The sequence below is a fragment of the Amblyomma maculatum genome, chromosome 11, assembly GCF_055883805.1.
Source record: "Amblyomma maculatum isolate TAMU_Amacu chromosome 11, ASM5588380v1, whole genome shotgun sequence".
Taxonomy (NCBI): domain Eukaryota; kingdom Metazoa; phylum Arthropoda; class Arachnida; order Ixodida; family Ixodidae; genus Amblyomma; species Amblyomma maculatum.
In genome coordinates, this window is record NC_139354.1 from 28,413,747 (window position 1) to 28,427,606 (window position 13,860).

At 41.9% G+C, this 13,860-nt stretch overlaps 1 protein-coding gene across 1 annotated transcript in view; it reads right to left on the reverse strand.

The window, feature by feature from the left end:
* Window positions 1-2,550, reverse strand: part of LOC146173259 (venom metalloproteinase antarease-like TtrivMP_A) — a 41,124-nt gene extending 38,574 nt beyond the window's left edge. The window contains exons 1-2 of the mRNA XM_084585163.1: window positions 2,526-2,550; window positions 406-578 (exon numbers count right to left, since the gene is read on the reverse strand). Coding sequence (XP_084441289.1) covers window positions 406-578; window positions 2,526-2,550 — 198 coding nt within the window. The remainder of the gene's footprint in view (window positions 1-405; window positions 579-2,525) is intronic.
* Window positions 2,551-13,860: the final 11,310 nt, after the last annotated feature.

Sequence of the window (13,860 nt, forward strand, 5' to 3'; positions counted from 1 at the left end):
ACCGAATGACTTTAACATCACTGTTGTTAGGCCTGAACTAAAGTTGATAAATGCGGATGAGGTTTTAATTGAACAACGTGGTCTGTAATTGGAGACTGAATTTCTATCTTTATGCAACAAAGGCTCGTTTGCTTAAGCTGAAGAAAGGTGGACCTACTGATTATAGGAAACAGGCAGTAGCTTTGACATTGGCAGCGAAAACAAAAAGGAGGCGGACAAAACCGAAACGCAGAAAAAACAAATTCATGATAAGAGATTACACTTTCGAATTGACAGTAGTATATCATAGTTTTAAAAGCATTCGTAGTTTTTGGACAGATGTTCAGAATAACTGATCTCTAGGGATTCTTATCTTGTTTATGCATAGATTTATAGCCAGAATGCAAATAAAAATTCTCAACTCACGAATTTCGTTACAGAACGCCCATTTTCTTCCGTGAGGACGCGAAGCTGCGGGGCTGCCACCGATGCCTTCCTGAGGTTGAGAGTGAGGTCGTCGTGCACGTGCACCACCAATCTTCCGTCGGAGGACCGCTCTTCAAGTAGCCTTGGGTACACGATCCTGGACTTCTGCAAAGCTGTCAGACGGATTTATTTCCCCGATGGGCTTTGTTTACATGCTATGAATAGCGCTTATAGCCGATTTAACGTATGACGCTGGTTTTGAAATCTAGCCATTTTGATGTCCCGCGATTGAACAATAAAGCTCTTGATGAAAAAATCTTATCTTTAAGTGCATATTTAAGATAAGAAGGAAGGAGTAGCAGGGGGCGGCAGAAAGTTAGGTGGGCGGATGAGGTTAGGAAATTCGCGGGGGTCAAGTGGATGCAGCTAGCACAGAACCGGGTTAAGTGGAGAAATATGGCAGAGGCCTTCGCCCTACAGTGGGTTAAGTCAGGCTTATGATGATGATGGTGATGATGATGATGATGAAATGCATATATTGTATATAAAATATCTCAGATTATTTACAAAATTAAGCAATTGTCTTGATACATGCAACTTATTCTTGTATATGCTGCAGAACATTTACACAATATTTCCTGCCACTAACGATGAGGCAAATTTGAACAGTTAAATCGTGAATACGCGACGTTGATTTTGGAACTGGAGTATGAAAGCTTATTAGGCTCTCCTTGCAGGTGCCAAGAAATTTTTGAACAAGCACCATACAAAGAAAAAAATATATCAAAGGAGGCTAAAGATTCGATTAAAATATTCATGGTCAGATCCAGCCAAGAACTCTCAGATGAAGAATTCATAAAGGTGATAATATTTCTCATTTTTTACTGTCCTCTTGACGATGAATACGCTCAAGGCAAACCCTGAATCTGCCTTCGTTCTCGTAGATCAGCTTATTCGTGTTGTGTTTACAATTTATTTGGGGCATACGGATGGGCCCATGTTTTTGCGAGTGACACCGTGATCGCTCAAAAAAGAATTCCTGTAGCTGGTTTTGGTTTATTGAAGTAGGCTTGATCGAAACACTCCCAACACTCAGGGTTAAGCAAATTCAGCCGACAAAGTGCGTTGGTTCTGAGTACGTAGAGCAGCGGAAAAAAATAATAAGTAATCCCTTTTTATTTACGTGTTTATTATTCATACTTTGAACCTTCTAATGAGCGTCGTTACGAGGAAGGGCAGAAATGAAATTACATATAAAACAAAATTATATATATAAGTTCAATGGTAATGTGCCTCCAGATTGCACTAGTTAATTGGAGAGCCATGGGAGAGGCCCTTGTGATAAAGTAGGCGCAGTTAGGCGCATAGTGATGATGATGTGTTTTAGCAAGTCCTTCGATTTCTTTCCTTAAGAAGAGACACTATCCTAGCGCTGTCCTGCTGCCACAACAGACTTTATTACTGACGTCATTTTAATGGCAGAAGAGGTATGCACAAAACGTACATAAATATAAGTGTGCCCTCTTAAATCTCTTTGTACATTTGACAGGACACGCACCACCATCGGAATGCACGTTTAACAATAACGCGCCGATCTAAGAGCCTCAAGTACTACGCAACCTCGCCCCTGACGTCTGGGTGCATCTTAACCACACAAACAGCCCACTTGATATTTCAGCACCAATACTACAAAACTTCATTACGGAGCATTCCCTTTTATGAGTGTGATGCGTGTGTCCACAGCACAGTCAATATAAGTTAACCATGCAACTGCAAGCATAGAACTAATATTAAATAGTACATAATAAAAGCGCGCCTATGGTTGCTCGCGGTACTGTCGGGTATGCTTTACTGGTGTCATATGAGCTAGATCGCGTGTATAAAAAGTATAGTTTTTCTGTAAGTTATTTTTGCAACGAATACGAAGCTCCTTCTACTTTGTGCTACTTTAAAGAAAAGAGATTCGAGGAGCATACAAATATTCTTGGGCAAAAAGCTTCATCTCAAGAAATACCTCACCTTCGGCTTGAAGTACCAAAAATATGAAGAAACTTGTGTGGTACATATTGTGGTGGTTTGTGGCCCCTACTAAAACGGCGACTTTAACACTAGCCACTCACCCAAAGCCATGAAAACCTGTATCATAATGAGAACGGGTCGAGCACAATTATATTCAGTTCGCCAGAGTCTAATCTCGCACTTGACAAAGGACGCCCGCACATAAGGTTACTTTGTGGTCTTGTACTTTACTCCTGATTTGAAAGCGAATGTTTTTTTTTCCTCCCCTAAATGCGCAAGCCAATTAGTTAGTTATTCACTGAAACATTTTAAGCGTAGCCAGTATGACCCTATTTTAGAGCCCTGTTCACAAAAAGCGGCGCAAATGACAGACTGCCCTTCTCAGGACAGATGTCAACCGAAAGTTATTGTTCCGCATGACGAATTCATGGCAAGCGTTGATGTTTCAAATTATAAGAGGGATGGTGCGGTCAGCAAAGCCAACCTGACACCTACACTTGAAAGGTATATAAAACATATGACAGCTAAAAGTATATAAAACACATGACAACAAAACTAATTGGTAAAGCTACGCTAGGTTCACCGTCATGTACAGACATACACGGACAATAAATCATTTCGCTGATTTTGAAATCAAATTCGTTAACATTTTCGAATATGGAGCTACAGCTAAAAACTGAACTTGATCATCAACTTTGCCATTGTCTTTATTATTCAAGTCTTTTATAATTGAGGCAGAACATCCTGTCCGGGCGGTGTTCCATTTACCTTCTCAGAAGCAAGCCGTGGTCGGACACACCGAGCATCTATTCTATTCTGATATACCTGAAGGTCGCCCAGCTCGTTTGCGACTACCTTTAGCGAGTGTCGCAATAACTTAGTGATGTTAAACTGCGTGCGCTGTAACTACAGGTATACCGAGTATTGGAATCGCACGCCTGGACGGTATATGTAAACCACTGTAATTAAGAAAGAGATGAAAGTGGCATAGCTGCAGTGGTCTGTAAATCACTACAACGCAGCTCCTTTTAACTCAGTGGACAATTACGACACTCGATAAACTTAAGCGCTGTTCAGGTAGCCGCATCTTCTGTACTTTAGTTCATATTTAGAATGCACAATCAGCCATAAATATTCTACAATCAAGCAAACCATGTCACCACAGCAGCGTCATTGTAATTGTGGATAAACGAGCATTTTAATTAGGCTCAGAGGCGCGTTTAGGAAACACTGCAGAGCGCGAAAGCAACTAAACAAGACGCGAGAAGATGGGATTAGTCGGTAACATTCACAAGGCGTGTTGTGATGTAAAGCGTTTTTTGTATGCATTTTTACATTTGCGCAGCTCGGGAGGAAAATAAAAACTCCTATTATCTCATGCTTAAAGAAACATTTTGAAGTTTTGCAGTAAATTTTTACGTGAGGGCCACACTTAGCGGTAAACACATAAACGTGTAGTGTAGGCAAACATTTCCGTTCATTTCATCTCCTGTTTAAACCACGGGAAATTGCATATTAGCAATTTCTCACTTACTCATTCATCGGCATTTTCTTGTTTTTGTACCTCTACACTAGGCTAGCCAGCCGCGCATTTCAGGGCGCCCATACTAAGGGATGGAGGTTCTAAGGGAAGGAGGTTTGATTCCTGGTGCAGACTAGATTTATTTATCTATTTTTATTATCCGCTTCATAGTAGACAAGGAGCATTATGATGTGCGTTTCAAGATCTAGGGTGTGTGTTGTGTATTGATTTATGAGTCTGAACACGCAGTAAAAAAGTGGGGTTGTTGGATAAAGCGCTCGGCTGGGGATAGTGATAGTTAAAAAAAACACAAATAAGTCCTGTCTCCACCGGGAATGTCCGAGATCTCCAAGTGTACATTGGGGATTCTGCCCGACAGATAATTGATGTTTTGAAAACTAGGTGACGTGTACTTGCGTTTATCAGTGTACTGGAAAAACTGACCAATTTCTTCATTTATATTGCGATAAACTGCCTGCAACCTTTCTGACTTTCGACATCTTGGCCAGCTAGTCCTCAATTTTTGTGCAATAAAATGCAATAAAGGCAAAAACGCCGGCATAAAGCAATGCCTAAAGCACTCGCATAGACTTCCAAAACGTTCGGGGGAAATCTTGTTCTCTGCATCTTTTATCTTTGTTTTCTTATTAAGCCTTCGAGTCTTTTTACTCCTGTAAATTTACATGCGAGAAATATATCGTGTGTCGCAGGAGTGCGACGAGACGCTGATCCTCCACGTCTATCAAGAAAAGAACTATTTGGAAGTGATCATTTGGGAGGTGAACATCTACACAAACAGGCATCTTTGACAGTTAAGGAAGGGGAATAGCAACTGACATAGTCTGCACCTAGCCTTAATCACTATTTTTTTATTTATTTTTCATCCTAGTAAAATTTATCAGCCGTTGCTTCTTGCGCACGTGGACTCCGACTGACATATCCTTTATAAAAAAGAATAGTCAGCGAAGAAAGCCATGTCATTTCGATGCAGACACCACCGGACTACAATGACGTCATGATGGGTTCAATGACATGGACGACTCTGCTCATTAAGGGCGTCTTGCGAAAGACTATGTCTCGTGAGCCATGTTGGTGCACTTATAGTTTGAAAAGTTTGTTCTTTCTCACCCAGAATAGGTGTGCCCTTTGTCCTAACTCCAATGACATCATGATGGGTTCAATGACACGGACGGCTCAGCTCATTAAGGGCGTCTTGAAAAAGACTATGTGGCGTGAGCCATGTTGGTGTATTTAGTTTGAAAGGTTTTGTTCTTTCTCACCCATAATAGGTATGCCCTTTGTTGTATTATATATTTCGACATTATGCCTGAATACGTGAACGAAAGCGAATACAACAAGCAAAAATAGGCACACGTCCAAGGGCTTCTTGTCTGCGCTTCGTTTCTCCACTGCGAAAAGAGGTCAAGACTTTTCTACCTAAGCGGTATTATTATTTCAGTAAACAGAAACGGGGTAGGAAAAGGGCGCCTTGTCGAAAGCTACACACCCACTTGTTTGTATGCATTATCTCCAATTTCATTTCATTTCATTTTTATTCCAATATACCTATTTCTTTTTAGTTCGTTTGAAATATAAGCAGATTACTCACAGGTAATATTTGTCTAGGCAGACCGAAAAAGAAGCATTGAGGAGAAGCCCAAACACTCCTGAACCGAGCTCTGGTGATTTTCCTCTCCCTGAAATTATCGGTTATTTTCATGTCTTATTCCTTGCGATTTTCAGTACCAACATGTCAGTCATGAAAATAAACCAGATTGAATACAATGGTCGCATTCATTCTCCATGCCAAGAAAGAATCCTTAAGATATGAAATGTGTTGTGAAGTGGGTTGAGGAAAGAATTATTGTTGGCGCCAATTTTTCCCTGGGGATGGTTTACAAAAATCGGATTCAGCTTGATACATGTCGAAAATGCGTCGGCGTCATCGTTGTAGTAGTAGTTGTCGTCCTCAGCATGTATAAAACATTGGGGCTGAAAATTCCTGATTGGTCGACCGGATTATGACAGCACAGCCACATGACAACGTGCGGGAATTCTAAACATCCAACATTCAAGATGAAGCTAGGAAATTAAAGGATAAAGGGGGAGGGGAAGAGAAAGGGGACTTGGAGCACAGTCAGAGTTTGTCACACAAGCCGGTGGCTGTTAGAAAACTAAAAAGTGGCCTGTTTGGTTCCACTTCTTAAACCGGGAAAATCACCATCTACCTTGCGTCATACCGCCCAATCGCACTGATCAGCTGCGTCGGCAAAATCATTGAAATTATGTTAATAGCACGCGTCGAATGGTACCTGGAGCGATACCATCTATCCGCGTTTAGAATTTCGAAAATACAATCCTGCTTGTCGCTGCGCGGCAACAAACTCTGCCTAGTCGCGGATCGTCAAATCGAAATCGCGTGGCCGGTGCGGGCATGCAGTCGCACTCACAATCGCGCGTCACTCAAGAATGCAGTCACCTGGCTTCTTCTGCACTGCCCTAGTTCAAAGTAGGACGCACTGCCCGGCCGTCTGCTGATGCCATACTACCTGAGCGAAGCTGAGTGAGTCCAAAGCTGTCGCGCTTGGAGAACGTGTTTCTTGACATGAATCCACGGCTTGCGGCTTGGACAAGTCACAGGCTTTAACTGTTTTCGTCTTGCAATTTTTGCTTCTTTGTGTAAGAGGTTTATGCTGTCCATTACAACGTATCAAAAACATGGATTGCATCACCGACCTTTTTTGCTAGGATATCACCGGCTGGTCCAGTTCTTGTCTTTCCTGGAGATGTAAACAGAAGTTAAGGGTGCACTATCCTTCCTTCATTTTTTCTCTGTGCTGTTAGTTTGGAGGCAAGAAATGCGCGCTAAACGGTTAAATCCCCTTTGCGTTGTCATTTCTACCGCAGTAAATGTCCTGCATACCTTTTTTTTTCTCTCGACGTTACTTTTTTTCGGTGTCTAAAATTGACGGTGTGATAATAACGTTTGGCTGGAAAGGTTTTTTCTTGTGCCGCCGGCTGTTCATGCCTTTGCTTTTCGTTCCTGTTTGTTGTTTGTATTATTTAATAGCTTTTTACAGGATTTCAAGTCGTGACAGAATCCGCCACGCTTTCTCAGTAGCTATGGCGTTCACCACACTATCATGAACATAAGGGCGTGGACAGGGTTAATTGAGTTTAAATTATACTTTATAAGGCAGGGACTCCTTCGTATTCAACAAAATGTTAATGAGCAAACGACACCTGTAAAGGTTTGGTGCTGATGACCTTTTCATTGCAATCACACAATAAAAAGAAATAAAAACGCAGGGTCTAATTGTGTACCGACATGAGTTTGTGGATTCTGCTCTGTTTGCAAACTACGCAAGTCATACTTAAAGTCTAAAGTTGAATAACATTTGTGTAGTGCCATTTAGGCGGACAGTAATGACGCTGAAGCGTGCTAGAAAATTCTTGAGCCTTTAAGAAAACATTTTTCTTTAAATTACACATCGAAGTTTTACTGTTAACACATGGCTCCATACGAAAAATATTTTTGCATCTTCTGTAAACTGCCGTCTGTTTAATGTGCCTGAAGCAATTGAGCGCTGTTTCAATAACTGCAAAGACGCAATTCTCTTTTAGGACATGCTGCAAAGAACTCTAAAAAGAGACTTTGTTCTAAATTTGGACAGTGTGCGGTATATTTCTGTTACACAATCTGATTACGAACTATATGACAGGTTTTTCCTTATTGAACTTCATAGCTTGTGGAAGACCCGCATGTTGGATCGCAACGTGGAACTTGTTATTTCACCTAGACTCCATTTTAGCAGGATGATGCTGCAAATCAAGGATATATGTGATGAAAATGACTTTCAACATTATTGGTTTCTACTGGTGACACGGTGTTTACCTTTGCCTGCCTTTTAGTTGCATTTTTTGTTGTGCAGCTTAGCCACGGCTGAGTGCTTTGTAAATAGTCTGTGTACATAACTCTTTCTGTACATAAACACGTGTAATAAATACCATGTCAGAAAAAAAATTTCTATAGCGCACTGGGTTAACACTACTCATCTCAGCTCTTATGCCATGGAAAACTCTGTTCGAATCCTGCATTGTATTTGTTTTTCTGAATATTTTGTTATTCACAAAGTTCAAAAACCGTTATCAGCGACGTTCCTGGGTTGAGTTCCCCTTTAGGTTGCATTATAGGATGTTCTTGGGGCTTAATAACAGAAAAACTAGCCGTTAACAGAGCCACGAGGTGTCGATATAACAGCGGTTACGCTAAGGAGTTACCTTCGCCGTAATAAATTACTTTTAGGTTGCGTTCACAGACACCTTTCAGCAACAATCGGTATGACAACGGTTACACTAAGCAACTACCTTCACCGTAATCATTTCTGCCTTCAGTGAGTGTATGTTGCCTTTAAGTTGCGTTCACAGACATCTTTCAGCAAGAATCACCGCTTTCAGTGAGTGTATGTTACCTTTAGGTTGCGTTCAGAGACACCTTTCAGCAACAATCACCGTTTAAACCACTGAGAAGGTCGTCTGCTCGAGTGCTCTGACGGGATATGGTTTGGCAATACGCCGGCGCGACACTCCTGGTGTCTGCTAGCTCTGCAGTAGAAGGCGTCGCACAAATTGAGCATATATTTATTTTAAAGCAAAAGCCTTTATAGGCTCATCACTGTCTTTTTGCGCATGCGTGTGTCCGCCAAAAGTGTCACATTTCTTCGCGAAATTCCGCGGGTTCTGTTTACCTTTGAAGCTGTCAGGGAAGACTAGCTAGCTGTAGCTTTTCAGTGAATGCGGAAAACTCTTGTGTTGTGTTTGGATTTAATTTGGATTGAAGGTTTAATGTCCCAAAGCGATTCAGGCTATAGGAGACGGCGTAGTAGAGGGTTCCGGAAATTTCGACCACCTGGGGTTCTTTAACGTGCACTGACATCGCATAGCCCACGGGCGCCTTCCTTTTCGCCTGCATTGAAAAGCCGCCGCCGTGGTCGGTATTCGATCCCGCATCCTTGAAATAGCATTCGCGCACCGTAACCACTGCACCAACGCGCCAAGGTATAATAGAGGTGCAATAATGTTCACAGAAATTAATGCAAACATTACCCCGTCAGCTGAAGCGTAGCGGTGACAGGGAAATTATCCCTCAATGTCTCGCGCTGCTTGGTTTTAGAAGCGTGTTATAAGGACACTGTCTCATTCTAACCTCTTCTCAAGGAGATTGAAAAGGAACCTAATTTTTACTTGCTCCCAGCGTGCTTTGATAGCAAGTATACAATTTTCGAACAAAATTCAGAAAGGAATATTGAAACTTGATATTATTATGGTAGCCTTACGGCGTTTCTAGAGATCTTCTAGTGTGCTTCTTTTTCTGTGATGAAATAAAATTAATGCGTCATTCATCATAATTATGGGGCATCTTAGGCCTTTACTTTGGAACCTTCACAAATTGGAACCTTCATATACATATGAAATGCTGGTGGCCTGCTTGAGACATTGAGAACATGTCTCCAGTTTTATTCTATAGCGAACTGTTCGCCCACCAGCTACAAAAACAGCTTACAGTGTTCTTGACTTTCTTTTCCTCCGCAGACAACTGTGCTTTTGATGTCGCACAAAGTTTCTCATAACAGTAATTGGAATCCTTCTACATAACAGTAATTGCAATCCTTCTACTTCCACCTGCGAGCCCTTTGCATTACATAGGTCACATCATGCCATGCCGACATTCACGTGAATTAGTTTATACTCATAATTGCAATGACTTTTGTGACTAACAATGCGCCTACAATGCCCCTGCTTTCTGAAATTCCCTGGGGTATTGAGAGGATACGCTTGTTTGCTTATATCTTCATGAGCGATCAGCGCACGTTAACTTTCGACCAGATGGTCGAAATTGGCTTCTCTTTCTTTCTTCCTTTCTTTCTTTCTTTCTTTCTTTCTTTCTTTCTTTCTTTCTTTCTTTCCTTCTTCCTTTCTTTCTTTCTTTCTTTTTTTCTTCCTTTCTTTCTTTCTTTCTTTCTTCCTTTCTTTCTTTCTTTCTTTCTTTCTTTCTTTATTTCTTTCTTTCTTCCTTTCTTTCTTTCTTTCTTTCTTTCTTTCTTCTTCGCGGTTCAGGCGTCCACAGAAACAAGCGTGACAGCTGCGCCTTTTCCTTCCTTTGAACCAATTTGATTTGATTTGATTTGCGGTTCTCATGTTCTCAACTTCGCGCAGCTTAAATTATTAAACGTGGGCAGCTAGATGCTAGATGCCTGTTAGCAGTAGTAGCCGTATACGCGGTTTTCTCTGAGGTAGACACCGCCAGTGCCATTCTCATGGTGTACCACGTGAGAAATATCGTGCTAAGCAATCAGACCTTTACGAAGTACCCTGTCCGTCACCCCTGAATAGTCACAGGAGGGCTCACAATGTTAGTTGAAATCAGTTCTATTAAAGTATACACGCGAATCGTCATCACAATGCTTATGAGCTGATACCGTCCCTCCCTCCTCCTTTTCAAAACAAATGGTATTACAGTTCAAAATTCAAGTAGTATCCCAACCGGTTTATTGCCAAGCTTTTGGCGAGCCGCTCGTGAAGATATATCTGCGTGGGCAATTAAGAAGCGATCCAGAAGACTTCTCTTCATTGTCTTAAGCCACGAAAAATATCATGACTTTCCGTTTTAAACGAAACCACACTTCCCATATATCGTCTCGCTGCTACGGCAGAGTCTTTGGTGGCTTTGAACAATAAATGCTGGGCCAACCATGTACTCCACCGTTATACACTAATAGAAGCATAGACCTTGCATATAGCTATATGCCAGGAGTACGCTTCTATTAACGTATAACGGTGGAGTGCATGGTTGGGCCAGCATTTATTGCGCAAAGCCACCAAAAGCTCTGCCTCCTTCATTTCTTCTTTAAAGCACTTTTGCTCTGAACAGTGGTCTAGTGCTCTAATTGTAGTTCAAAAAATTAATCTTAAGCGTGCATAGCAACATTACCTCGAAAACTCATTATTTCTTTTTTTTTCTTGTAGCGAAGCGGCCGACAGAAAATTCCCAAGAAAGTTGAACTGTGATATAAACTAAGACGAAATTAAATACAGCCTTGTGACTAGTATTGCGGCACGAGTATCTTTGCAAAGAACGATTTCGCAGCATCTGTTTTCCTGGTTTTCGCAGCTTGACAGGCGTTGAAGTGGCAGTCAGAGCACTTTCTTCATTCCTAGAATTTCGTACTCTGCGGAATGGCAGCCTCTTGACGGTAAAAATGTTAGCGCGCTGACGACCGCTGGCATCTTCATGGAAGCGAAAGAACAGAGCACAACAGTACGCAGTCACACCATCTAAGGGCAAAGAGAAAGAAACCCAGGGTGATGGGGAGAGGGCAAATGCCGTACCACTTCATATTCTTTTTTTATGCGAAAACATTTTTGCTTCCCGAGTGGAGTGCTCTGAGCATTTTACCACAATTATGCTATACACATGATGTGTCGCTTCAGGTGATGCACTTCAACGGCACGAGTACTAGATGAGAGAAGAGGACAAACACGGCGCTGAACTGCAGCAGATGAAGCGGTTTCTCCACTATTTAGGGAATGTAGAAAGTTTCGCCTCCCAAAAGCTAGACTGAAGGCGAAACGATCGGGCAAGAAGCTACATTTGGAAGTGCTCTTATCCTCGACAGGTAACTGTGAAAAACTGAGCCTCAATATTTTCTTGAGCGCAAACACCTTTAAATCGGCATGTATTTACGCGTAATTGTTTCAGAGGATGGCACTTGGCAAAAGTGCTTGGAGAAGTTTCTGCAGAAAAATCTAGTTCTTCTAACAAATGACGATCCTTACCAGGTAAAACATTCGGCCGAAGTAATTAAAACATATGACGAGGACACGTCCTTTCAGCCGTTTTCTATTGATATTAACAATCTATTTTATTCCATCCCTCATGAAAAATTGTTAAAGTGCATTAGTGACAAGATTGACAGCCATGGAGCGGTAGCATTTCAGAATGCTTCTTGCATCACGGCATACAACTTTTCAGGCCTATTACTGACTTACCTTCAATCTACCTATGCTGAATGCGAATGGAAGGTCTTTATTTAAAAGGAATGAATCTGCATCGGTTCATGATCTGCTCTAATGCTCAGCGAATCCTTTCTCGCAGTGATGACAGGGCATTCGAAAAACGTCTCGTAGGTGCAAATGTTCAGTGAGTCTTCCGGTTTGCTGGCGATTACTTTGTTTTAGTAGGTTCTGATTCGACCTTTAATAACCTTTGTCCTGTTTTTTTTTTTTACCTTCTAGCACCACTTGAATAACGATCATAATAAATTTCTTGACCTGACATTGTATTTTGCTGGTGTCCATTGTTGCTGGTCGTTTGAGCCCAGAAGTTAAATTCCATTGCTTCCGTACAGCTCAGCCAACCTGACATTCGTAGAAAAGGGCATAATACTGTCATGCTTATGCAACGCCATGATAACGTCCTGCACTCATAGAGTTACCTGCAGCTTTTCCGGCCATGTGGATAGGCTAGTTCAGGATACCCTTTTGATCTTCCTACTTCAGTAGCAGGAGGAACGTTAAAAAAGCTGAAGGTTGGCAATACAGTCAACCAGAGTAGCACCGAAAGCAATGTCGCTGGTGTCGTGTTTCAATGGATGCGAAACGAAAGGCGCTATTGTGTCTATGCTTAAGGCGAAACTTGAGGGTCCCTCTAAATTCTAACCACCAAACATCGTGCAAACTTGTTAACCCTTGCAAATTAAACCATGCTTAGCCCAGCTCGTGTCTTGCGTGTCTCGCAGCATAAAATTGTGATTTATAAATAAATTCTGAAACTCTCTTCCTGAAAGAAATTCGTAGGTTTGAGTCGGCTCTACCTTTTGTTTTCGACCGAGCTCGGCATATGCCACCAACAGCATCATGTGAGAAGTAGTGATTTCACTCGAAGATTTCTCGGGGTTTAACCTGGTTTAATGTACGATAAGTGTCAAAGTATTGTTTAAAACAACCGTGCCAAAATACGCAGAGTGGGACGACAAAGTCTGGCAGGCCAGTACGGAGTCAGCCACAAGCGAAATTGTTGGTGGTGGTGGTGGTAGTCGTGATCATGGGATATTTCGGGGTGGTTATTCTGGTTGCGTCTTATGTTGGCCATCTTTGTGGCATCACTCTTGGCGACAAGGGGGGAGGGGGGGAAGCATTTAAAGGAGGAGAAGGAGTGTGGCAAATCGTTGATTTTACGTTACGATCGTATGCGTGCTTGCTCAATAAATGTCCTTCCTCCTCTCGTCGTGTGGAGTGGCGCACCATCACACTGCTAAATGTCGATTACACGATATTGGCTGAACTAACTGTCGGGCGCCTCTTAGCTTTGCTCCCTTTTCTTGTTTCCTGTTGCCACCCTTGTTACATACTTGTTCGTGATGTCCGTAGTCTATGAACTTAAGCACGTGATGCCTGCGGAATACTGTCCATCCCCGCGCTGACAGATTACTCGTGGCCCTTGACCAGGTGCAAGCTTTCAGTTTTCTGAAACATGCGTGCATTTACGTGCAAACATCGGCTTTCATTATGCGTTTATTGTTGTTAAAAGGAAACATATGTAGAGACACCGGATACATTGTCCTTCGATTGTCAGGAAATTTCTCCTTATACTTTCATTCGAGTGGTTCGTCTAGATGCCCGCTCTCTCCACTGTCGTTTGACCTAAAATTGGAGCCTTTCCAACTATCCTGACACTACCGAGATAGTAAGACCACGACACATTTTTCGAAGCTCATTTACATGTGTATCGATGATGACTACTAGCATTTTCTATAGAGTCTAAACAAGTGTTGTTTTTTTTTCGGCTGCTGCTATATTTTAGCTCAATACCCCTTCCACCCCTCACCCCATAATAATTTCTATCTATTAAGCAA